Consider the following 27,988-nt stretch of genomic DNA (forward strand, 5'->3'; position numbering starts at 1 on the left):
TCCTCAAATCTTGTCCCAACAATCAGCAGCCATGGGCTCCTCTAAGCAGCTGCCTAGCACTCTGAAAATTAAAATAAATGATGCCCACAAAGCAGGAGAAGGCTATAAGAAGATAGCAAAACGTTTTCAGGTAGCCATTTCCTCAGTTCGTAATGCAATTAAGAAATGGCAGTTAACAGGAACGGTGGAGGTCAAGTTGAGGTCTGGAAGACCAAGAAAACTTTCCGAGAGAACTGCTCATAGGATTGCTAGAAAGACAAATCAAAACCCCCTTTTGACTGCAAAAGATGTTCAGGAAGATTTAGCAGACTCTGGAGTGGTGGTGCACTGTTCTACTGTGCAGCGACACCTGCACAAATATGACCTTAATGGAAGAGTCATCAGAAGAAAACCTTTCCTGCGTCCTCACCACAAAATTCAGTGTCAAAAGTTTGCAAAGGAACATCTAAACAAGTCTGATGCATTTTGGAAACAAGTCCTGTGGACTGATGAAGTTAAGATAGAACTTTTTGGCCGCAATGAGCAAAGGTATGTTTGGAGAAAAAACGGTGCAGAATTTCATGAAAAAACACCTCTCCAACTGTTAAGCACAGGGGTGGATCGATCATGCTTTGGGCTTGTGTTGCAGCCAGTGGCACGGGGAACATTTTGCTGGTAGAGGGAAGAATAAATTCAATTAAATACCAGCAAATTCTGGAAGCAAACATCACACCATCTGTAAAAAAGCTGAAGATGAAAAGAGGATGGCTTCTACAACAGGATAATGATCCTAAACACACCTCAAAATCCACAATGGACTACCTCAAGAGGCGCAAGCTGAAGTTTTTGCCATGACCCTCACAGTCCCCCAACTTAAGCATCATCGAGAATCTGTGGATAGACCTCAAAAGAGCAGTGCATGCAAGACGGCCCAAGAATTTCACAGAACTAGAAGCCTTTTGCAAGGAAGAATGGGCGAAAATCCCCAAACAAGAATTGAGCGACTCCTTGCTGGCTACAGAAAGCATTTACAAGCTGCGATACTTGCCAAAGAGGGTGTTACTAAGTACTGACCATGCAGGGTGCCCAAAATTTTGCTTTGGGCCCTTTTCCTTTTTTATTATTTTGAAACTGTAAAAGATGGAAATAAGAAAGTAATCTTGCTTAAAATATTAAAGAAATGTGTCATCTTTAACTTTATGCCTTTTGGAAATCAGGTCATCTTTTACTCACTTAGCTATTCACAGTAACAGAAATTTTGACCGGAGCACCCAAACTTTTGCATACCACTGTAAATTGAACACACAAGCACATATAACCGAAATTCACTACATAGAATATCTAGACGAGGCGAGAAGACTGCACTGTCTCCGCCACCCCGAGCTACCTGCCAGCCTAGTCATCATACGGGAGCCCAAGCACGGGAGGATGAACCCTGGGCGCCCTCACAAGACTATGGTCAACATGCTCCTAGAAGACAGTGGCGCGGCTAATGTAGATGAACTGAACACACTGATGAGGGAGAGGGAGAAGTGGAGAGTCCATCATTGTGCCCGACGCTGGCCCCCTAGGCCTGAGTTGACGTACTAGTAGTAGTTTTTTGTTCTAAACTTATTGGAATATCATAATTACGGTTGTAAGCATTGGGAAGCAATCAGAAGGAAATGTTGGATATCTTATGGAACACTTTTTTTGCAGGGAGCATGACAAAGGAAGAGATAGCATAAGCTGAAAAGAAATGCTTGATTTTAGGCAACTGAGAATAAAAATTGTTGAAATATGGAAATGATTTAATAGAATAAACAAAACAATTAAAAAAAGAAAAACAGCATGTGCTGAAATCTGAAATGAAAACAAATGCAGCATATGTGAAAAGAGAGACCATTACTGTTTTAGAAACTGGGAGGTTTTAAAATGTTATCTTTTGACAGGATGCGACCTGACTTGCTGAGTATTTCCAATTCTTTGTTTATAAAAACAGAAATACTTTGCCTAAGTTGTCATCTTACATACTATATCAATCCTATGATTATGGAGTTGCATAAAGGAACAAGAAAGAAAAACTGAGGATATCAAAGGAATCAAAATATCTAGGTTTATGAAGGAAAGTTATAAGGATTTAGGATAGGATTTACTTACATCTGGAAAGCAAGGAGACTCATAAGGTTACTTTTTCATGGAAATGGCATCAGAACATTGTCAATTGTGCAGTGTTACCAAACTTAGTCATATTCAGTCAAGGGTTCTCACATCCATTATCGCCATACTTCATTCTCCGAGGATCAGCATGTCTTGCTAGGCCTTTTTTAGCCTAGTAACTTTAAAGTATATGTGTTTGGATATATTATACGTTAAGGTAGGTTGTGAAAAGTGTTTATTACTGCATATGAAGTCACCGAAAAAAAAAAATCCCTGGCTCCGGGTGACATCACTATTCGTCAGTAATGTATCTGAACTTCGCGCGCTTATTATTTTCAGAAATAATTCTACCCATGAGTTCCTTGGCGAAAAAAAAGTGTCAGCAGTATCAGTGGAATACTTACTGTATGGTTTCATCACATCTCCGCAAAACCCATCTTTGCCCATGTGTTTGAACTGCATGACTATATTGTCAAATGAAAGCATGAAGCTAAGCAAATTGAAAAGAACATTTGGATACCCCGTATCCAGAGAAAAAGGATAAACACTTAGATTTCTTCAAAAACCTTCGAGATAATTTCGAGAGAAGGCCAATGCTGAAACAAATGCTTACTCAAACAGCACAAAAATTAGAGAAGGGTCTTGTTGCATCATACAAAATTAGTAAACTGATTGCTAAAACTGGAAATGCTCACAACATTGCTGAGTCGCTTATCCTGCCTTCAGTGTCCATAATAATGTCTGATGTCATGAACTTGAGTGCCAAAGAAACAATTCAGGCAATTCCCTTGGGTAATTCTACTGTTGCCAAAAGAATCAATGAGATGGCACAGGACATTGAAGAGGGATTGGTCAGTTCATTACAATCCAAGAAATTCTCTTTACCGTTTATGTGAAACATCTCAGATACACAAGGACATGCAAGAAAGATTTAATGACCTGTTAAACCTCAGTATCCCAGATTGGATTTTGAATCCATTTGAAGTACAACCCACCCAAGTTAAGGCAGAAATTCAAGAGAGTTTGATTGATCTTCAGAGTGATATAACTGCACATCGTCAGTTCAGTCAGTTTCAAAAAGATTTTTGGATCAAGAGCGATCTGCCGAATAAATTTACAACTCTGTGGGAAAAAGCCAAACCGATGCAGCCTTCTATATACTGGCGAGACCCGAAGCAGGCTGGGAGACCGTTTCGCTGAACACCTACACTCTGTCTGCCAGAGAAAGCAGGATCTCCCACTGGCCACACATTTCAATTCCACGTCCCATTCCCATTCTGATATGTCTATCCACGGCCTCCTCTACTGTCAAGATGAAGCCACACTCAGGTTGGAGGAACAACACCTTATATTCTGGCTGGGTAGCCTCTAACCTGATGGCATGAACATTGACTTCTCTAACTTCCGTTAATGCCCCACCTCCCCTTCATACCCCATCCGTTATTTATTTATTATTATTAATTGTTAAAAAAAATTTCTCTCTCTCATTGCTCCCTCTGTCCCTCACTATACTCCTTGCCCATCCTCTGGGCTTCCCTCCCCCTTTCTTTCTCCCTAGGCCTCCTGTCCCATGATCCTCTCCCTTCTCCAGCCTTGTATCTTCTTTCCAATCAACTTTCCAGTTCTTAGCTCCATCCCTCCCCCTCTTGTCTTCTCCTATCATTTTGGATCTCCCCCTCCCCCTCCCACTTTCAAACCTCTTACTATCTCTTCCTTCAGTTAGTCCTGACGAAGGGTCTCGGCCCGAAACGTTGACCGTACCTCTTCCAATAGATGCTGCCTGGCCTGCTGCGTTCACCAGCATTTTTTGTGTGTGTTGTCCAAAGATTTTTTATTGCCTTTCCCTCAACATATTTGGTTGAGAGTGAATTCTGCAAGATAGTTTCCTTGACAAAATCCAGGAACAGAATTGATATCGCAACAAGAGGTGACCTCCAACTGTCATTGTCTAATTTGGAGCTCGATATTATGAAACTTGAAGAAAAGCACCAAGCCCAAGGATCGCATTAGATCTGATAAATGTTTAATTTCATGCAGTCTTTTTTTAAGTTTTGTCCTGTATGTGGGAATGTTCAAGTTTTCTTGGTGTTCAATAATACAGGTGTCCCCCGCTTTTCCAACATTCGCTTTATGAAACCTCACTGTTATGAAAGACTACATATTAGTTACCTGTTTTCGCTAACAGAAGGTGTTTTCACTGTTACGAAAAAAGGCAGTGCGCGCCCCGAGCAGCCGCTCCTCCCCCGGAACTGCATTCTAGCTGGCTATGCTTAAACACGTGCCTGTGAGCATCTGTGCTTTATGCCGATTTATTTTGAGCATCTGTTTGCAAGATGAGTTCTAAGGTATCAGAAAAGCCTAAAAGAGCTCGTAAGGGTGTTACACTTAGCGTAAAACTAGACATAATTAAGCGTTTCGATCGTGGTGAACGAAGTAAGGACAAAGTGAGTTTGGCTTGTGGAAGTTGACGAAGATGATGTTGAAGAGGTTTTGGCATCCCATGACCAAGAACTGATAGATGAAGAGCTAATGCAGTTGGAAGAGGAAAGGATAACAATTGAAACCGAATGCAGTAGTGAACGGTCCAAAAGTGAAGTCGTCCAGGAACTGAATATGAAGCAACTGCATGAGATTTTCGCTGCAATTGACAACAATAATTGCAGAAAAATACGACTTTAATTTTGAAGGAGTACGTAGGTTTAGGGCAAAGTTGCAGGATGGTTTTGAGTGCTTACAAAGAACTGTATGATAGAAAAATGCGCGAGGCTAAGCAGTCAAGCATACTGTCGTTTTTCAAGCCTTCTACATCAGCCACAGCAGACGACGAACCTCGACCTTCGACATCGAGGCAGGCAGATATAGAAGAAGATGACCTGCCTGCCCTGATGGAAACAGACGACGATGAGATGACACCCCAGTGTCCCTCCACCCCAACACCCGAGCTGCGGACCGATACCGATCTGATTACGTCGCCTCTGATCTGGGCCGACATTTACGTGCCGGGCGGCACCTAATTAATTAGCTTGTTTATTTCGGCTTTTTTCTTAAAGATGTGCTGGGTGCGTCCCGGCTACCGCTACAATCTTCACGGATCAGTATCGGTTCGCTGCCTGGCGGTTGGGGACCACTGCACCACCTCAACCTCCGATGACTCAGCCTAACACACCATCATCAGTGTGCTTGCTGTCTTCCCGATTCCTGTAAGTGATACTACACTGTACATACATTATCTCTACTTTATATAGGCTGTGTATTTTTATGCGTTATTTGGTATGATCTGGCAGCTTCATAGTGTACAGGGTCTTTCTTTTTTAATGTTAAATTTAAAATGGCTTCTTTGTTATGTTATACTGGGGAATGCTGCTTTGTTATGTTAAATGCTGAGAAAGTCTCTAGCTAGACAGTTGCTTGGGTTATTAGAGATAGCAGGGTGCTATTAGCCAATGGGTGTTCATGTATCATTTTGCTTTTGGATATAATGCTGTATCATATGACTGTGGACGGGGTTTTGGCGGGGAGTCGGAGGAGAGACGGGAAGGACGGAGGAGAGACGGAGAGTCGGAGGAGAGACGGGGAGTTGGAGGAGAGACGGGGAGTCGGAGGAGAGACAGGGAGGACGGCGGACATGCAGAAAGGCTCCGGTCGATCACTTCGGGTAGTCCCGAGCCGTGAGTCGACAGGATTCGGGTGGTCAGGAATCGATTGAGCTCCAACAGTTGTGCACGAAGAACTGGGACTTTGATAAGTGTTGGTGCCTTTTTTTTGCATTACTTCCTTTTCTGTATCGAATTTATATTAATATCATAGAATTAGTAATATCTATAAAGTGTGTTTGGTAAAATTTACTGGGTGTGCTGGCTGATGATTGATATTTGGGATTGATTCGGGCGGCAACCGACCCTGTGGGGAGTGTTGAGGCAGCTGCTGGGGGGATTTCCTCTAGACATATACGAGCCAATATAACTGAGTGTTACAATAGCTTAAAGGTTACTAGAGAGAGTGTTTCTGCCGAGAGCGCTTGTGCTGTGTTTCTGCCGAGAGCACTTGCGTGAGATTTTCGCTACGGCGAACAGTGCGGCAATGATTGTAGAAAAGTATTTTTACTTTATATAGGCTGTGTATTTATCATATCATTCCTGCTTTTACTATGTGTTACTGTTATTTTAGGTTTCATGTGTTATTTGGCATGATTTGGTAGGTTGTTTTTTGGGTCTGCAAACGCTCACAAATTTTTCCCATATAAATAAATAGTAATTGTTTCTTCGCTCTTCGACATTCCGGCTTACGAACCGTTTCACAGGAACGCTATACCTTCGAATGGCGGGGGAAACCTGTCTATCTGTTCGTGTTGTATCCCTGTTTGAAAGGGGGGCCCTGGAACCTGAGAAGAGCTCCTAAGGGGGCCGTGACCAAAAAACGGTTGAGGATCACTGGGTTAAAGAATGCATGTGTATTCAAATAAAGTAGCCAATTTTGACATATGGAATATGGTTAACTGTAAGAAATATAGATTTTTAACCTTTTAATGACAGTATCGGCAAAAATGTAACTTATATTGTTCTCTGTTGTATTTCAGACCATCACCATACTAACTGAGTTGATTCGAGAGAACTTCAGGAACACCAAACTGAAGCAATGCCTCTTAGCTCCCCTAGGAGAACTTATTTACCTCGTGGGCATCCAGGTAGGAAGCACTAAAAATTAAATTTAATATGGCATTTTATACTCCTATTCTGACTCATGGAATCCTGTAAGGATAGAGCTATGTGGATGTTAACTTTGATTGGGAAAAACTGAGATTATCTTGCACAGTAGATGAAACTTAATCTTTATAAAATTATTCTTCAAGGAAAGTGATATACGATTACTCTTGAAAAAGCCTGGCCTTGCATTAGAGTTCCTGGTTAGCATCAGGCACAGTGCTGTAATTGTTCACTTGGGCCAGTTTTCACCTGGAACAAAAAATCCAGGATTTCCATTACAACTGCTGAACCACATACCTTTGCTTTGTGACAGTACCTTTAGGTTTATTTGAAAAGGAACAGAAAGATTAACTTTATTCTTGCTGTAATTGTGTTCCTTTTGTATCATTTATGTTTCATTTGTGTTTTCTTTTGAATCAGGTTTATTATCACTGGCATGTGACATGAAATTTGTTAACAGCAGCAGTTCAATGCAATACATAATCTAAAAGAGAAAAAAAATAAAATTAATAATAAAAAATAAACAAGTAAACAAACAAGTATATTGAATAGATTAAAAAAACATGCAAAAAAACAGAAATACTGTATATTAAAAAAAGTGAGGTAGTGTCCAAGGATTTAATATCCATTTAGGAATCGGAAGAAGCTGTTCCTGAATCGCTGAGTGTGTGCCTTCAGGCTTCTGTATCTCCTCCCTGATGGTAACAGTGGGAAAAGGGCATGCCCTGGGTCTGGAGGTCCTTAATAATGGATGCTGCCTTTCTGAGACACCACTCCCTGAAGATGGCCTGGATACTTTGTAGGCTAGTGCCCAAGATGGAATGACTAGATTGACAAACTCCTGCAGCTTCTTTTGGTCCTGTGCAGTAGCCCCTCCATACCAGACAGTGATGCAGCCTGTCAGAATGCTCTCCACAGTACAACTATAGAAGTTTTTGAGTGTATTTGTTGACATATCAAATCTCTTCAAACTCCTAATAAAGTACAGCCGCTGTCTTGCCTTCTTTATGACTACATCGATATGTTGGGATCAGGTTAGATCCTCAGAGATCTTGACACCCAGGAACTTGAAGCTGCTCACTCTCTCCACTTCTGATCCCTCTATGAGGATTGGTATGTGTTCCTTCGTCTTACCCTTCCTGAAGTCCACAATCAGCTCTTTTGTCTTACTGACGTTGAGTGCCAGGTTGTTGCTGCGACACCACTCCGCTAGTTGGCATATCTTGCTCCTATTAGATACCACCTGACACCACCTGAGCTTCTACAAACAATGGTTGTATCGTCAGCAAATTTATAGATGGTATTCAAGCTGTGCCTATCCACTCAGTCATGTGTATATAGAGAGTAGAGCAGTAGGCTAAGCACACAACTCTGAGGTACACCATTGTTGATCGTCAGCGAGGAGAATATGTTATCACCAAATCGCACAGATTGTGGTCTTCCAGGGAGGTACAGAGGCCCAGGTTCAGCAACTTCTCAGTCAGGATTGTGGGAATGATGGTATTAAATGTTGAGCTATAGTTGATGAACAGCATCCTGACATAGGTGTTTGTGTTGTCCAGGTGGTCTAAAGCCATGTGGAGAGCCTTTGAGATTGCGTCTGCCTATGAGCAATTGTGGCGATAGGAAATTGCAATGGGTCCAGGTCCTTGCTGTGGCAGGAGTTCAGTCTAGTCATGACCAACCTCTCAAAGCATTTCATCACTGTCAATGTGATTATTATATTAATAATCATTATTATTCATAGACACTGGTACAATTGTTGTTTTTGAAGCAAGTTGGAACTTCCGCCTGTAGCAGTGAGAGGTTGAAAATGTCCTTGAACACTCCTGCTAGTTGGTTAGCACAGATTTTCAGAGCCTCACCAGGTACTCCATCGGGACCTTCCACCTTGCGAGGGTTCACTCTCTTTAAAGACAACCTAACATTGGCCTCTGAGACAGAGATCACAGGGTCATCAGGTGCAGCAGGGATCTTCACAGCTGTAGTTGTGTTCTCCTTTTCAAAGTGTGTATAGAAGGCAGACGTCCCACCCTGCAAAAACTCACTTCATGGAGGTAGCTCCATCAATTTGCGGGAGACTCCCAGAACTTCCGGGAGAGGTGGGATGTCTGAGAGGGCATTGAGCTCATCTGGTAGTGAAGCATCACTGCCATTCATGCTATTGGGTTTCGCTTTGCAGGAAGTAATGTCTTGCAAACCCTGCCAGAGTTGCCAGAGTTGAGTTAGACTGGTTGCCTGTGTTTGCCCATGCCTGTTCTTAACACATCTTGGCTAAAAGAAAGTAAGATGATTTTAAACTGCACATCAACTCCTGTTTGCATCGTGTTTTCAGCATTTGAGTACACACACAGTCCTCAGTGATCATGGTAGAGTGCTGAATTTTCAACCCAGTAATCTGAGTGCCATTTCCCTCATAGCTACAATTTTTTTTCTTCCATTCACTGAAAAATCTGATGTTTTAACTTTAAAAGATGAAATTGCACATCTGATGATATAAGCAAAAAGCTTGATGGGGATGTGACTTTGAGCAACAGAGTATCTGAATGCATGCGTTTTCTTTTAATCAAATGTATTGGATTTTTGAAAATACCTGAATTCCTATGAAAACTTTTTATAAGTCATGGTAGTGTAAAGGTTAGCATGATGCTATTACAGCTCAGGGCGTTCAGAGTTCAGTTTCGACATCATCTGTAAGGAGTCTTCCTCGCCGTAGAACGTGTGTGCTTTTTCTAGGTCTACTAGTTTCCTCCTAGAGTCCAAAGACATACGGATTAGTAGCTTAATTGGTCATTGTTAATTGTCCTATACTAGGCCAGGGTTAAATCGGGGGTTGTTTGGCGGTACAGCTTGAAGGGCCTATTCCACACTGTGTCTCTAAGTAAAATAAAATAAATTTCTGCTACTGTCTGTAAGGAGGTTTGTACGTTCTCCTGTGACTGTGTGAATTTTCTCCAGGTGCTTTGGTTTCTTCCCACCGTCCAAAGACAAACTGGTTGGTAGGTTAACTGGTCATTGTAAATTGTCCCGTGATTAGACCAGGATTAAGTCAGGGCGTTGCTGGGCAATGCAGCTTGAACTGCTGGAAGGGTCTATTCCACACTATCAATAAATAAATAAATAAATAAATAAAATAATGACAAATGCTACTAAGTTCATGAGTCAAGATAGTAAAACCAGAAATATTATTTGGCATATTGTTCTGGATTGACCAAGCTGTTTCCTGGCAGAGTAAGGAGTACTCTATGATATTTTGCAAATGTAGGAAAAACTACAACTGAGACCTTGAAGTTAATAGAAAGGACGTATCAATTTTGAGGTTTTACCAATAATCTTTGGTGGTTTTGGATCTAAGGAAATGAGAATATTCTAAATACATACCATTGCAAGTGGTGTTCCTCTGGCACTGAGGTTAAATGGGCACCAGATCCACATTATCCTTCCTGTATATTAAACCACCTGGTTCTCGTTCATAGGCAGTCTCTTGAGTTCAAGGCGGACTTGCTACTCCTGCTGTTTTGTGACCTCTGATGTTATTGATGAGTGTACAGACCCTTCCATCAAAAGGCAGGAGATGTCTGACAGGGGAAGGAAGCATTTGTGAAATATGTGAGGTGGTGTGCATCCAATGCATGGCCTTGAGATTCTGAGTACCATCCCTTTGCATCATTGAGCTGCCATGGTCCAGGGGATCTCAGAAGTCACGGGGGGTGATGCATTTCTTCCAAGAGGCTTTGAGCAAGTTCTCAGATCACTTCCTCCAACCACCTGGTAATTTCTTCCACAGCTCAGAAGAAAGCATCTCTTTCAGGAATCTTATGTCGTGGTCGTGCATATAAACTATGTGGCCTGCTCAGCATAGTAAACTGAGAATTTAGAGGCTTTTCACAGAGAAATACACAATAAAGATTTACTAAAGTGCCATGGTTTTGTGGGATTCTGCACCAAACTAAATTTCTTCCTTCCTGAAGTCTTTCAAAAAACATACCAGATCAAAATGGCAATGCCATTCCGGTCACCTCTGCCAGGGTATAATAAATACTAATGTTCAGGTTCTGGTGTGACCTACAGTGCATTACTTTTGAAAAAGGATATTGAGTCATTGAATCAAAAGAACTATTCTATGTGAAAACTGGCCCTTTGGCCCAAATCATTACCATTTGTCTGCATTTGGCCCAAATCTTCTTTGATCTTTTCCATGTATGTCCAAATGCTTTTTAAATATCATCATTGTATGTGCTTCTGTGACTTCCTGTGACAGTTTGATTCATATATATGTCAGAGTTACCTGAAGAGAAGGTGGAGTTAAAGGTGAAGATTACCTCTTCCTCAGAAACTTAAATTGAAGAGTAAATTGCCAGAGCTAGAAAACTTTAGCTACAGGCCAGCAATGGTGAGACTTGGCTTGTTGCTTTTGTATATTTGAGGCTGAAGAGGAGTTTCATTGATGTGTATAAAATGTTGAGTGTCCCAGGTGGAGTTGATAGGAAGTAGGTATCTCCTCCAATGTATTTAACAGAAGGGTTAGAAAGGAAATATGCTTTCACCCGAAGACTGTTGGAGTCTGAACTTGATCGAAAAGAGTGGCAGAAGCAGAAATAGTTATTGGATTTATAAAGTATCTTGTATAAATATTTGATATGTTGGAACATCAGAAGTTAGGGGCAAGATGAGGTTCACCTCTAGGTCTATCTTGTTTGGCATTGATATGATAGCCATATTATTTTCTATTCACCAGATTTCTATCTTTTTAATCTTACATTAACCCTACAGGAGCATATCTTAGTTCTCTTACATTTCTAGTTGTTTCTATCCCTGCTGAACTACTGTCTTTGTTGAATAATCTCCTTTCTTGAAAAAGTTGTGAATTATGTTAGTAGTGTTTTTTCAAAAAATAAAATTTTTAAATGTCTTCGAGAAAAATCTGGAAACTAATTTCATTTGAATTGACATTTTATTTCCTTCGTTGTAGGAGGAGAGAGGACCACACTCAGGAGACCACTGGACTATCCCCTCTGCGGCCTATTCTGTGGTAATGAGATGTATTCGGGAAGGGGTAAGGCTGTTTCTTGTCTCCTGAGAAACAAGTAATATTCTTTGTTCTTAATATTTTACTCTTCATATTTGCACATAAATAGTTTGGGTTTATAATCTGCTGAATTAGAATTGTCTAGGGAGATTCCCACTTGCCAAGTCCCAGAAGTGTTCTTTCTCTGTCTTAGCCATATCTGTTTGTGAACATTCAGCTTTAATAAAATAAATACAGATGTTTCAAAATCCCATTATGAGTGCAAGAATTATGCATTTATCAGAATAATAGGAAGTTTTTCTGAAAGTATAAACAGATACGTTTGCTAAAAGAAACCATCAGTGATGCATGTAAGAATTTTGAACCAATTTTATGCTAATGTGCTAAACTGTTTCTGTACCAAGTTATGACTGTGGTTAACATTGTTGAGTATCATTTAGATACAGACTTATTTCCTTTCTGGTCATAAGCTGCCAATCCGGACCAAGTGTACTGTAACTATAACTGGGATTTGTGAAATGCTTCCTAAATGCAAATAACTCAAATTATTGTTATTGGATTTTAAAGATATAGAATATGTCTGGTTCAATGTTAGTTAATTAAGCAACTTGTTGATTATAATGTTGGATCTAGTGATATTGTTATCTTTGAAAGTCAAGAATGAGGCATAAATCTTGTGATTATAGCTGTTCATAATGATTAATGGGAATCAACTCACTCTACATATAAAAGAGAGAGAAAGTGAACAAGTAGAACAAAAGATAGTGGGGAGAAAAGTCGTGGTCATCCTATATTAAAAACTGGCTCAGACTAGAGAGGTAAAGCATATTTTAATGATGATAAATAACTTAAGAAATTTAGGAAAGTTGATGAAGACAAGACAGTGGATGTTGTTTACAACATGATGATAGGGGGTCAAAGAGATTGTTGGGTGGATGATAGCAAGTCATTTGACAAGGTCCCGCTTGGGTGGTTAGTCAAGAAGGTTTTGTCATGTGAGTGCCACCGGGCTCTGATCTGGGCCGGCATTTACGTGCTGGGCGCCACCTAATTAATTAGCTTGTTTATTTCAGCTTTTTTCTTAAAGATGTGCTGAGTGCGTTCCAGCTACCGCTGCACCGTTGCATTCTTCGCGGCCCGGAGGTTGGGGACCGCTGCTGTAGCCCATCCATTTCAAGGTTCAACAAGTGTGTTCAGAGATGCCCTTCTGCAAACCACTGTTGTAATGTGTGATTATTTGAGTTACTGCCACCTTCCTGTCTGTTTGAAGTCAGGAAGCTGAGGAAGAGACCATTGGGGTTTCTCTTCAACCTATCTGAGATTATCAGAGGTGCTGAATAGCAGGGCCTTTAGCATTGTCAAGGATCCCACCTATCCACCCAACAATCTCTTTGACCCCCTATCATCAGGCAGGAGGAACCATATCAATAGGATAAAGACTATTGGAATGGGTATCAGCTTCTTTCCGCAGGCCGTGAGACAGCTGAACTCCCTGCCTCCACCCTGGTCTTGTCATGTAAGAAGTGCCGGTAGCTTTATACTCTTTACTTTTTAACTTGTTGATTTATATGTGCTGATGTTACGTTATGCTTTCTGTGAGTTATATGTACTGTGGTCAGCGCCTTGGTCTGGAGGAATGTTTTGTTTAGCAACATACATGTATTTAGCTGAATGACAATAAACTTGAACTTGAAGTTGAACCAATCTTTATTTTCCTCTGACCTCTCTCATTAACAAGGCCTTTTTTGTATCTTTCTCTGTAAACTCTGAAGCAGGGTTTCCCAACGTTTTTTATGCCATGGACCAATACCATTATCAAGGAATCTGTGGACCCCAAGTTGGGAACCCCTGTTCCAGACACTGTTGTCTCAAGAGATCAGCAGTTTTTGACATACTTAAACTACACTGTCCCGTGTCAAGGTCACTTAGGTCATATTTCTTCCCCATTTTGACGTGGTCCAAACAACAAATGAGCTTGTCTGCTAGCTTTTATGCATTGAGCTGCTGCAACATGATTGGCTGATTAAATATTTAAATTAACACGCAGGTATATAGGTGTACCTAATATAGTGGCGATTGAGTATATAAGTGATTATATAAAAATATAAGCATTTAAAAATTAAATGACAAGAACAATAGAAGAAAAATAACAATTTTACTCTTTGATCCAACAGTATTTTAATATAATATTTAATCTTTGCACAATGACATGTTTGCTCTTTTAAACTGATTTTATTTTATCATGTTCAAGGCAGAGAAGCGAAATTTGCCATGAAGATATTTCACTAGATATAATTAAGCAAAAATGTTCTGGTGGTTAGTGTTTCTACTGGCTAAGGAAGTTATAATCCCAAAAGGATTGCAAAAAATCATCTCAAGTGGTGTCAAATTGAATTTGTGTGACAGTCTTACTGAGTATGTGGCGAGTGAAACCGACTTTGACCATTTTTCCATCGGCAATAAATGATCGTCATTAACAGCGATTCAGATGTTGTGTCTCAAGATTTGCTGACAGTTATTGATAGTAGCAGCCTAAGGTAGAAGGAAAAGTATTTTGGAGAATTGTGTTGGTAATAAGTACAATATATGAATATATCTGCATATTTATGAACACTTTGAAGAAGTATCTGATTTTAATTAACATCATTAAAGAATTAATAATGTCTTTTTATTAGATTCCGGCAGATGATCTTAGATGGGTAGGATGACCAAGTTTGCGGGTGATACAAAGATAGGTGGAGGGGCAGGTAGTGTTGGGGAAGCGGGGTGTCTGCAGAAGGACTTGGACAAATTGGGAGAATGGGCAAAGAAGTGGCAGAAGGAAGAAGTGTAGGGAAGTGTAGCCATGCACTTTGGTAGAAGGAATAAAGATGTAGACTATTTTCTGAATTGGGAAAAAATTAAAAAATCAGAGGTGCAAAGGGACTTGGGAGTCCTTGTGCAGGATTCCCTAAAGGTTAATTTGTAAGTTGATTGGGTGGTAAAGAACATAAATGCTCTGTTGGCATTCATTTTGAGAGAACTAGAATATAACAGCAAGGATGTAATGCTGAGGTTTTATAAGGCATTGGTTAGACCAATTTGGAGTGTTATGAGCAGTTTTGTTCCCCTTATCTAAGAAAAAAATGTGCTGGCCTTGGAGAGGGTCCAGAGGAAGTTCATGAGAATGATTCTGAGAATGAAAGGCATAACATACAGTTTGAGGAGCTTTTGATGGCTCTGGGCTGTACTTGTTGGAGTTTAGAAGAATGAGGAGAATTTCTTTGAAACCTATTGAATATTGAAAGCCTTGGAGTGGATTTGGAGAGGTTGTTTCCTGTCTTGGATGTGTCTAGGACCAGAGGGCACAGTCTCAGAATATAGGGATGTCCATTTAGAACAGAGATGTGGAAGAATTTCTTTAGACAGATGGTGGTTGATCTGTGGAATTTATTGCCACTGACGGCTGTGGTGGCCAAGTCATTAGGTATATTTAAAGCAGAGGCTGATATTTCTTAATTAGTCAGGGTGCCAAACTCTATGGGAAGAAAACAGGAGAATGGGGTTGGAGGAATAATAAATCAGCCATGACGGAATGGCGGAGCAGACTCGATGGCCTAATGGCCTAATTCTGCTCATAGCTTCCGTTCTTATGGGATGTTATTTTGCAGTTGTACAAGGTGGAGGTGAAGCCATATTTGGAGTATTGAGTTCATTTTTGGTCACTCTGTTATAGGAAAAATGCCGTTAAACTGGAAAGAATGCAGAAGAGCTTTACAATTATAGCGGATTCCACTTAATTGGGACGCATTGGGACTAGTACATTTTGGTTCAATTAAGCGGTTGCCTCATTTACCTGTAGTTTCATGGAAATAGTTAAAAGGTTTAAAAAAAGACAACCTAATTTTAACTGAGTAACAATTTATGTATTTAAATGAAATCCAAAACAAATTAGAACACTTAACAATACTATTACGGTACGTTAAAACAGTTCCTAATAGTTATCAATGGAGCACTCAAGTTTGCCACAAAGCATCAATAAAGACACAGACTTGCAGTACCCCAAAGACTACTCATTCACCCGGCAATTCGACAGATCACAGGCTCTCTATCTCTCCCTAATAAGGGAAAAAGGGGCATCTCCGTTTCACAGTGAGAGGGGAGACATAACAAACAACTCGCTTATTTACAATGTTAAAAGTCCCTTGCGTCGCTTTTTCCAAGCTCTGTGCCCAAAGAACTCGGGTGTCTGGGCACACAGCGAGCAGCCAGTTTGCTGCTTTCAATCTTCCGTGTACTCCCACGACATACCAATTTCCTGCAGAGGCACTGACCTCGAGTCCGCCTGCTTCCAGAGCCACGGAATCCTGAAACTCCGAAGGCCAGCTAATCTTCGTGTCCTTGGTATATCGAATAACAGCCAGTCGTGAGACCCCGAGAGCAGGTCCCATTCCTGCAAAGGACTGAAGTCAGCTTGGAACTCCAGGTCAGGGTCTTCAAAAGAAGCCTGAAGGGAAAAATAGAGATATCAAAGATAGAAATAGAGTTGTTCCCGAAGATGCGAGCAAAGGAGTAGTCGTTAGGCACCGTTGTCTCTTAAGCTCCTCCCTTCAGCTCCTCCTAACCTCCTAAGTTTAGAATTTTGGTTTAAGAAGAGAGGGGAGATATTTAATAGGAACTCAAAGGGAAACTTTTTCCACTTAGAAGTTAGTCAGTATCTGGAATGAGTTGCCGGGGAGGTGGTTGTTACAAGGAGCGTAGGGAGTGGACTCAAGTGCAGGACACAGTCACGTAGGTAGCATTAACTGAAGTGTGTTTATTAATAGTTGCAAGGAAAACCGGGGAGAGAGGATTACGCAGACATGAACGTTGGGCAACTAACTGCAGGAGCTTAGACACGGAGTCTGGACTTGGACTTGGACACGGAGCCGGGACTCGGACTTAGACACGGAGCCGGGACTCGGACTTGGACACGGAGCCAGGACTCGGGCTTGTAACGACAAAACCAAACGACAGGTAAATCGTAAAACTAAACAGCGACAGTCCATTCGTATCGACTCGGAGTAGCGGCAAACGGCCAGCAATTCTCAGCTGGACACGAGATGGCAAAACCAAACAACGACAGTCCATTCGTATCGACTCGGAGTAGCGGCAAACGGCCAGCAATTCTCAGCTGGACACGAGATGGCAAAACCAAACAACGACAGTCCATTCGTATCGACTCGGAGTAGCGGCAAACGGCCAGCAATTCTCAGCTGGACACGAGATGGCAAAACCAAACAATGACAGTCCATTCGTATCGACTCGGAGTAGCGGCAAACGGCCAGCAATTCTCAGCTGGACACGAGATGGCAAAACCAAACAACGACAGTCCATTCGTATCGACTCGGAGTAGCGGCAAACGGCCAGCAATTCTCAGCTGGCTACGAAAACGACAGAATTCGTATCTTGACTCGGAGTAGCGGCAAACGGCCAGCAATTCTCAGCTGGCTACGAAAACGACAGAATTCGTATCTTGACTCGGAGTAGCGGCAAACGGCCGTCAATTCTCAGCTGGACACGAAAACGACAGAATTCCCCAAAGCAACCCAGGCACCGAAGCAACTTAACTATTCTCGACAGCCCGAAACGTGCATTGCTTCACTGGCTGAGATGACGGTCCAGCCCTGAGTAGATGTAAGCCAGAGTTTTTATGCTGCCGGTTCGGATGAAAATCAGGTGCCCTAATCAAGGAGCCCGGTAGAACACGGGGAAAGGAAATTAACTGAAATGAGGAGTCAACGGACCGGACCGTGACAGTGTTGAGGCAGGTACATGGGTAGGAAAGGTTTAGAGTGATGGGAGTAGCTTAGATTGATATTTTCGTCAACATGGACCAATTGGATTGAATGGCTTGTTTCAGTGCTGTATATCTCCATGATTGTAAGTCATAAAATACCCTCTTGATGCTTCAGGAGGAAGTACAGGGTAAAATGCCATTAGATGTTGCCATATAAAAGGTAAGTTGAGGGTTGATGCCTATAATTTGGGGCCTACTGATGCTTTGTAAATGTGATAAGTGGGTAATGAATTAATCAGAGTATCTTTTATTAGATTGAAGGAGTCTATAAATGGATATGTTGCTCCACAGTTACATCAGTAGTCCAATCCACCTTGATATTTGGGATCACACAATGTTAACACCTTATTTATCTCAATGTGTACATAAAAACCTGACAACCGAAGCTAATTTCAGAAAGAAAAAAAATAGTGACTTCCTTTGTGATCTATCAGGATCACCTTGTCATCCTGGCTTAATCAGAAACTGGTTCAGCTATTGTGGAAAGGAATGGAATGATTTGTGATCCAGCATAGAAGGTGGTAGTCTGTTTGATGCACCCTGTTCTCAGGGAAATTTAGCTATCCCCTGAAATCTAACAGAGACTTCACTGTGCTTTACCTTAAAACTGAGACTCTAGATCCTCGCTTGTCTGTTTATTTACCATAATAATGGTATGATGTCTTTATCATCATCAAAGCCCTTTTGCTACACATAAAGAAGACTACTCATGACTAATGTGAGTGAGATTGCAAGTTAGGGTGCTACTGTTAATGGTGGCTTGAACAGTTACTTCTGTGGGAATGATAGAGGGGACGCTACAACCCCAGTATTTTGGTAGAAGACTCAAAATGGGTTGCTGCCCAAATAGTTCGCTTCATTTTGTTCAGAGATTCTCTTATCATGTTAGTGGAGTGTATCCTATCACATGCCTGACTGTGACATGCCTTTGACCTTCTCTTGTAGCCAAACTATTTATACAGATGCCTCACCAAGTTTTTGGATAATGATAACTCCCAGAATGTTGATTGTAAGTGGAGGATTCAGCAAATGGAACATTTGTAGTTGTTAGACTCGCTCTTGTTGGAGATGTTGGGACTTGTGTTGCACGTACTTTATGTACCACATAGCAGTTTGTGTTTGAACGTTATCCAGATCTTTTGCAGATTGATGTGAGCTGCTTCAGTGTCTGAAGTGTTGTAAATATATAAACACTGTGAATGGAAAATAATTGGGAAAAATAAATATACACTTATGGGGATTAAAAGGGATTGATTGACCCACCTACCCTAAGGCATAGCCATGATTTTGTAATCGAACATTCTATTCCATTAGTGATGGACCATTTCCAACGTGCAGATGATATCATTAGCAATAGGTTGGAACTGCTTTTGATGGTCAGGTTTATTATTAGCATGGAAGTGGAAAGCTTCCAGCATAAACAATGTGTTGCCAGCATTCCAGGAGTGGTAAAATGTGTTTTTAAAGCTGAGGTGGCAGGACTTGGTCAGAGAGGTCGGGCTGTGCCTGAGAGAACGAGCAGCAGAAATACAACATAATACATCTGATGGTGTTTAAGTGGACCTCTGTGGAGCAATTATGGTCTCATTCTGATGCCAAGAAAATACCAAAGCACATCTTCATTATAATGCATGGCAACCAATGTACTCCTTAAAGGTACATACTTGGTGCTTGATTTCTGCTTGGAGCAGTGGATAGTTTGCTATGCCAGGAGCATTGTGTTGTCCTGAAGGGAGAAAAGACACATAAGTCATATAAACATTAGGGGGTTCTGCTTTGCTTCGTCTAATGAGGTCCCAGAGTGCTGATCTTTCAACAACTGGAGCAGGCGGGTCCTAGACAGAGAGAAAACAATGCTTTATTGGATTTCTTTACAATTCCGATGAAAAACAAGGCAGGGGACACCATGGTCATTTTTATATACAATGAACCCAGTTCAGATTTATTGTCATGTGTAAGCAAAAAGTGCAAATGCTAATCAGATCTAAAAGCAGCATGTGTAGATAAAATTAGTCAGCCTGTAAGCACAATTTAAATCATGATAATTAACAAATATTGTGTATTTAAACAGTGTGCTTTTTACTGGCAAATTTAATGGAACAACATTGCATAGATTGAAATAAAAAATAATTGGCTTTTGAAATATCGTACATATATGCTTAATGCTCCTTTAACAAGTATACACTTAAGAGGAGTGGGTAGGATAATGAAGCCAACTGTTCTTTATTAATACCACATTGGAAGCCAGTACAGTACTCCCCTGTGTACTAATTATGGCAGTATCTTATTACATTCCTGCAGCAGATTTAACGTGATGAACCCCCGCTGTGCTGTCTGCATAAAAGTTTTATCCAGTCATATTTTAGTCCACAATTAACTAAACTGACAGCATCTGTTAGTAGTGTTAAAGGTTGTGTCTTTCAGTTTTCTACTTAATGGCTAATCATCTCATTCTCCCCAAAGAGCTCAATGAACAGACATTACAGATGGTTGATTAAAAATGCATGTGTATGATTAGACTATTACTGATGCATATGAATGGGGCTCCTTTATCCTACTGTTCCTCTCCATCATCTGATGCATGATGAGTTTTAAAAACAGTTTTGCTAGAATGAACAATTGTTGCAGATACTGCAAATCCATAACAAAGGTGGAAATTGTTGGATTAACCTGATAGATTATTCAGCATCCATACAAGGCAATGAAGATGCAGCTTCAGGCACAAGATCTTCCTTTTAACCATCATCTGCTCAACTTCACTTCACTTTCATAATACACCCACTAAAGGCTGACACAGCTGAAAGTCATGGATTTTCAAAACTGCATAAAATCCATGGTGTTTTCCATTTTGATGGATCCTTTATAAATGTAGGTTTAGTAACTCACATGCTGACAATTCAAGGTGACCACACACAATGTCAATTACTGACACTCCTGGCAACACACACAAAGTGCTGGAGAAACTATGCAGGCCGGGCAGCATATATGGAAAAGAGTGAACAGTCGGTATTTCAGGCCGAGAGCCTTCATCAGAACCGTGAAAAAAAGATGAGAAGTTAGAGCAAGAAGGTGGGGATAGAGGAGGAAGAAGTACAAGCTGGTAAGTGGTACGTGAAACCAGGAGAGTGTGAGGGGAGAAGTAAAGAGCTGGGAATCTGATAGGTGAAAGAGATAAAGGGCTGGAGAAGAGGGAAACTGATAGGAAAGGGTAGCGGGAGAGGAGCACCAGAGGGAGGTGATGAGGTGAGAGAGGGAAACGCAAATGGGAATGGTGGGTGGGGTGCAATTGCCAGACGTTCGAGAAATCGGTGTTTATGTCATCTGATTAGAGGCTACCTAGACGGAATACAAGGTGTTTCTCCTTCAGCCTGCGTGCGGTGTCATTGCAACAGTAGAGGAGGCCATGGACTGACATGGCAGAATAGGAATAGGAGGTAGAATTGAAGTGGTGGCTATCAGGAGATCTTGCTTTTTTTGGCAAACAGATCATAGGTGCTTGATGAACCAGTCTCCCAATCTACATTGGGTCTCACCAATATACAGGAACTGACACCAGGATCACCGGATACAGTAGATGACATGTTGCCTCGGTGAAATGTCGCCTCACCTGGAGGGATTGTTTGCGGTCCTGAGTAGTCGTGATGGAGGAGATGTAGGGGCAGGTAAGTATCCACTTGTTCCACTTGTAAGGGTAAGTATCAGGAGAGAGATCAATGAGGAGGGATGAAAGGACAAGGGAGTCATGTAGGGGGCGATCTTTGCGGAAAGTAGGGTGGAGGGAAAGATGAGCTTGGTGGTGGGATCCCGTGGGAGGTGGTAGAAGTTATGCAGAATTATGTGCTGAACACGGAGGATACTGGGGTGGTAGGTGAGGACAAGAGGAATCCTATCCCTTATGGAGTGGTGGGAAGATGGGATGAGGGCAGGTGTGTGCGAAATAGAAAAGATGTGGGTGAGGCCAGTGTTGATGGTGGAGGAAGGAAAGCCCCTTTCTTTGAAGAAGGAGGACATCTCTTTAGTTCTCATTATACTTTTAAAAGTTGGGCCTGCTTTGCCTGAAATGAAGTTTAATATTGAAAGGAAGTTATCATTTTAAAATTCGGGAAACCATCCACATTGTGGTTCAAAGTATTATTCTTACTTGTTCAGCCGGGTCTTTTGATAATGTCACACCAATTATTTTCCTGAAGCTAAGTGCTAATACTTTGTTGGTTTTCATCGGACAGCACTGAAACAGTCCCTGAGGCCCACCTAGTCCGTGGTGAACCACTTCAACTGCTGACTCTCATCGACCTGCTCCGGGACCACAACGCTCCATACCCCTCCTGTCCATGTACCCACCCAAACTTCTCTTAAACATTGAAATTAATATCGCATGCACCAATTTTGCTGGTTGTACCAACCCTCTCAATGAGGAAGTTTCCCCTCATGCACCACTTAAACTTTTCACCCTTCACCCTTAACCTCGTACCGCTAGTTGAAGTGCCACCCAACCGCAGTGGAAGAAGCCTGCTTCCATTTGTCCTATCTATACCCCTCATAATTTTGTATACCTCTATCAAATCTCCTCTCAGTCTTCTACGTTCCAAGGAATAAAGCAATAACCTATTTAATCTACCCATATAACTCAGGTCTTCCAGACCTGGCACCATCCTTGTAAATTTTCTCTGTACTCTTTCAACCTTATTTACATCCTTAATCTTTATTAACAAATCTTCATTTGTTGTGTCCATGAACAAGGCACTTAACCACACATTGCTCTGCGACGACACCGGTGCCAAGCTGTATCGGCCCTAGTGCCCTTCCCTTGGACGACATCGGTGTCGTGGAGAGGGGAGACTTGCAGCATGGGCAACTGCCAGTCTTCCATACAACTTTGCCCAAGCCTGCGCCCTGGAAACCTTCCAAGGCGCAAATCCATGGTCTCACAAGACTAACGGATGCCTATAATCTTTACTCTAGGTAAGTGACCAAAACTGCACACAATACTCCAAATTAGGCCTCATAAATGTCTTATACAACTTTAACATAACACCTCATCTTCTCTATTTAATACTTTGATTTATGAAGGCCAATGTGCCAGAAGCTTTCTTTATGACCCTATCTACCTGTGACACCACTTTCAATGAATTGTGGACTCGCTCCCTTTGTTCTACTGCATTCCTCAGTGCCTTACCATTCACTGTGTAAGGCCTACCCGGTTGGTCCTATGAAATACAACATTTTGTGCTTGTCTGCATTAAATTCCAGCTGCCATTTTTCAGCCCATTTTTTCAGCTGGTCCTGATCCCACTGCAACCCAAGACAGGCTTCCTCGCTGTCCAGCTCATCCAGTTAACGGCATTGTCATCCAAATTGTTGATATAGATGACAAACAACATGGACCCAGTTCCCATGTCTGCGGCACACCACTGGTCACGGGCGTCCAGACAGGAGAGGCAACAATCTACTACCACTCTCTGGCTTCTCCTGCAGAGCCGATGTCTAATCCAATTTAGAACTTAAAACAGAAGAGCACAGCACAGCAGCAGGCTATTCGGCCCACAATGTTGTGCAAAACAAATCATAAGCATCCGAACACTCATCCCTTCGACCTACACCATGTCTATATCCCTCCGTCTTTCTTACATCTATGTGCCTATCCAAACATCTCTCAAAATTCTCTAATGTATTTGTTTCTACCACAATACCAGGCAGCGCATTGCAGGCATCCACAACTCTGGCAAGAAGCTTACCCCTCACGTACCCTTGAACCTACTGCCTCTCACCTTCAATGCATGAAGTCTGGTATTAGAAATTTCGACTCTGGGAAATGCGTACTCTCTGTCTACTCTATATCTTCCTTTCATAATCTTGTAAGTCTCGATCAGATCTCCCTTGAGCCTTCGATACTCCAGAGAAAACAACCCAAGTTTATCCAGCCTCTCGTGATAGCACATACCCTCTAAACCAGGCAACATCCTGGTAAACCTCTTCTGCACCCTCTCCAAAGCCTCAACATCCATTCTATAGGGGGTAACCAGAACTACATGCAATACTCCAGATGTGGCCTCCCCAGAGTTTTATAAAGTTGCAAAATAACCTCCTGACTTTTGAACTCAGTGCCTTGAATGATAAAAACAAGCATTCCATAAGCCTTCATAACCACACTCTCGACCTGTGTAGCCACTTACTAGGAGCTATGATCTTTGATCCCAAGATATCTCTGCTCAGCAATACTGTTAACCACCTTGGCCTTAACAGCGTGCTGTCTCCTTGCATTTGCCCTGACGAGGTGCAATACCTCACATTTTTCTGGGTTAAACGCCACCTGCCATTTCTCAGCCCATGTCTGCAACTGATTTATTTGCATTATTTGCCAGTCATCTACACTACCCACAATTCTACCAATCTTGGTATCATCTGCAAATTTACTAATCCACCCAGCTACATTTTCATCCAGGTCACTTATATACATCACAAACAGCAGAGGTCCCAGCACGGATTCCTCTGGAACTCCACTAATTACAGATCTCCAACTCAAATAAGTCTCTCCAACCACTACCCTCTGTCTCCTCTGTGCAAGCCAGTTCTGAATACAAACAGCCAATTTGCTGTGGAACCCATGCACCGTAATCTTATGGAGGTAGGGGTGCTTGCTGTCCTGAGGTAAATTAGTGTGGATGAATCAAGAAAGGGCATACAACAAAGCCAAAATTATTGGGAAGATAGAGAATTGGGAAGTTTTTAAAAACCTACAGAAAGCAACTAAAAAAATCATTAGAAGGGGAAAGATGAAATGTGAAAGCAAGCTAGCAAATAATATCAAGGTGGATAGTAAAGGTTTTTTCGAGTATGTTAAAAATGAAAGAGAAATGAGAGTGGACCACTAGAAAATGAGGCAGGAGAAATAATCACCAGGGACAAGGAGATGGCTGAATGAACTAACTGAGTATTTTGCATCAGTCTTCACTGTGGAAGACACTAGCAGTGTGCCTGATGTTGTAGTGTGTGAAGGAAGAGAAGTGGATGCAGTTACTGTTACAAAAGAGAAGTTGCTCAAAAAGCTGAAAGACCTGAAGGTACATAAGTCACCCAGACCAGATGAACTGCACCCTACAGTTCTGAAAGAGGTAGAGTTAGAGATTGTGGTGGCATTAGAAATGATCTTTCAAAAATCATTGGACTCTGGCATGGTGCTAGAGGACTGGAAAACTGCAAATGTCACTCCACTCTTTAAGAAGGAGGAAGGCAGCAGACAGGAAATTATAGACCTATTAGCTTGACCTCAGTGTTTGGGAAGATGTTAAGAGTCAATTGCTAAGGACAAGGTTATGGCCTACTTGGTGACACAGGATAAGATAGTACAACGTCAGCATGGTTTCCTTCAGGGAAAATCCTACCTGATGAACCTGTTGGAATTCTTTGAGGAGATTACAAGCAGGATAGATAACTGGGATGCAGTGGATGTTGTATATTTGGACTTTCAGAAGGCTTTGACAGGTGCTACACATGAGGCTGCTGACCAAGTTAAGAGCCCATTGTATTTCAGGAGAGTTACCAACATGGTTATAGCATTGGCTGACTGGTAGGAGGCAGCGAGTGGGAATAAAAGGATCCTTTTCTAGTTGGCTGTGACTAGTGGTGTTCCACAGCAGTCGGTGTTGGGACCACTTCTTTTTATGCTGTATATGAATTATTTAGATGATGGAATAGATGGCTTTGTTGCCAAGTTTACAGATGATACAAAGATGGTGGAATAGATGGCTTTGTTGCCAAGTTTACAGATGATACAAAGATTGGTGGAGGGGCAGGTAGTGTTGAGGCAATGGGTAGGATGCAGAAGGACTTAAACAGATTAGGAGAATGGGCAAAAAAGTGGCAAATGAAATACAATGTTGGAAAATGCATGATCATGCACTTTGGTAGAAGAAATATGTGGATTATTTTCTAAACGGGGAGAAAATCCAAAAATCTGAGATGCAAGTGAACTTGGGAGTCCTTGTGCAGAACACCCTAAAGGTTAACTTGCAGGTTGAGTCAGTGATGAGGAAGGCAAATGCCATGTTAGTATTCATTTCAAGAGGTCTGGAATACAAGAGCAAGGACGTAATGCTGAGGCTTTATAAGGCACTGGTGACGCCTCACCTTGAGTATTGTGAACAGTTTTGGGCCCCTCATCTTAGAAGAGATTTGCTGGCATTGGAGATGGTCCAGAGGAGGATGATTCTAGGAATGAAAGTGTTATCATATGAGGAACATTTGAAGGCTCTAGGTCTGTACTCGCTGGAATTCAGAAGTATAAGGGGGATCTCATTGAAACCTTTCAAATGTTGAAAGGTTTAGACAGAGTAGATATGGAAAGGATGTTTCCCATGGTGGGAGAGTCTAGGACAACAGGGCATAGCCTCAAGATAGAGGGGCGCCCTTTCAAAACAGAGATGCGGAGAAATTTCTTTAGCCAAAGGGTGGTGAATTTGTTGCCACATTTTGCTGTGGAGGCCAGGTCGTTGGGAGTATTTAAGGCAGAGATTGATAGGTTCTTGAATGGAAATGGCCAGAGGTTATGGGGAGAAGGTCGCGAATTGGTGTTGAGGACGAGGAGAAAAAAGGATCAGCCATGATTGAATGGCAGAACATACTCGATGGGCCAGATGGCCTATTTCTGCTCCTGTGTTTTATGGTCTTATCCCCAGAGCTTGACAAGGTGTTTCCTCTGACCCTGTAGGTGACAAGTGCAGAAGTTGTCAGGGTCCGAGCACCTCATCCTCCAGAAGATGCTCACCATGCATCTTTACTGCCTCATCTTGAATTCCAAGTGACTGAATATTCTTAACCAACCTTACATGTGGGACCTTGATAATTCCCTGATAACTTCCTCATAAAACTATATACAATTGTTCAGACATGATCTACCATGCACAAAGCTATGCTGCCATCCTTAATTAGTCCATGCCTATCCAAATCCTCATATATCCGATCCCTTAGAATACCTTCCAATAACCTTCCCACTACTGATGCTAAGCTCACAGACCTATTGATGCTGCCTGGCCTGCTGAGTTCCTCCAGCATTTTGTGTGTGTTGCAATAATTTTCTTGTTTATTTTTGAGTCTTTCTTAAACAGCAGAGCATCATTGGCTATCCTCCAATCCTCAGCTACCTAACCTGAGGGATCACCTTGTCAGGCCCTGGGGATTTATCCACCATAATTTGCCTCAGAACCTCCTCCGTAATCTGTATAGGGTCCTTAAACCTCCTATCCAATATAGTCCATTTACAGTATGGAAGTTCCTGTCAATATGTGGAATGTTTGTCAATATGTGGAAACCAATCTTAGAAAACATAGAAAAGCTACAGCACAATACAGCCCCTTCAGCCCACAATGCTGTGCCGAACATGTATTTACTTTAGAAATTACCTAGGGTTACCCGTAGCCCTCTATTTTTCTGAGCTCCATGTACCTATCCAGGAGTCTCTTAAAAGACCCTATTGTATCCGCCTCCGCCACCATCGCTGGCAGCGCATTCCACACACTCACCACTCTGCGTAAAAAAAAAGACTAACCCTTGACATCTTCCCTGTGCCTACTTCCAAGAACCTTAAAACTGTGCACTCTCGTATTAGCCATTTCAGCCCTGGGAAAAAGCCTCTCATCTTATACACCTCTATCAGGTCACCTCTCATCCTCCGTTGCTCTGAGGAGAAAAGGCCGAGTTCATTTATAAGGCATGCTCCCCAATCCAGGCAACATCCTTGTAAATCTACTCTCCACCCTTTCTATAGTTTCCACATCCTTCCTGTAGTGAGGTGACCAGAACTGAGCACAGTACTCCAAGAGGAGTCTGACCAGAGTCCTATATAGCTGCAACATTACCTCTCGGTTGATGAAGGCCAATACACCGTATGCCTTCTTAACCACACAGTCAACCTGTGCAGCAGATTTGAGTGTCCCATGGACTCAGACCCCAAGATCCCTCTGATCCTCCACACTGCCAAGAGTCTTACCATTAATACTATATTCTGCCATCATATTTGACTTACCAAAATAAACCACCTCACACTTATCTGGGTTGAAATCCATCTGCCACTTCTCAGCCCAATTTTGCACCCTATCAATGTCCCGCTGTAACCTCTGACAGCCCTCCACACTATCCACAACATACCCAACCTTTGTGTCATCAGCAAATTTACTAACCCATCCCTCCACTTCCTCATCCAGGTCATTTATAAAAATCACGAAGAGATTGCAACAGTCTGTAATCTCTACATATTTGTTCCTCTAAATCCCATGGACTGTTTGGTGGACTGTACTGTAGGCTAATTAATATGGTTATACCTTC

General features: G+C 41.9%; 1 protein-coding gene across 6 annotated transcripts in view; it reads left to right on the forward strand.

Moving 5' to 3' along the window:
- ulk4 (unc-51 like kinase 4) overlaps nucleotides 1-27,988 on the forward strand; it is a 755,583-nt gene that overhangs the window by 235,764 nt on the left and 491,831 nt on the right. For all 6 annotated transcript variants that reach the window (XM_063070087.1, XM_063070088.1, XM_063070093.1 and 3 more), the window contains exons 18-19: nucleotides 6,695-6,802; nucleotides 11,794-11,877. In XM_063070087.1, the coding sequence (XP_062926157.1) occupies nucleotides 6,695-6,802; nucleotides 11,794-11,877 (192 nt within the window). The remainder of the gene's footprint in view (nucleotides 1-6,694; nucleotides 6,803-11,793; nucleotides 11,878-27,988) is intronic.

Source organism: Mobula hypostoma, chromosome 17, assembly GCF_963921235.1.
Source record: "Mobula hypostoma chromosome 17, sMobHyp1.1, whole genome shotgun sequence".
Taxonomy (NCBI): Eukaryota; Metazoa; Chordata; class Chondrichthyes; order Myliobatiformes; family Myliobatidae; genus Mobula; species Mobula hypostoma.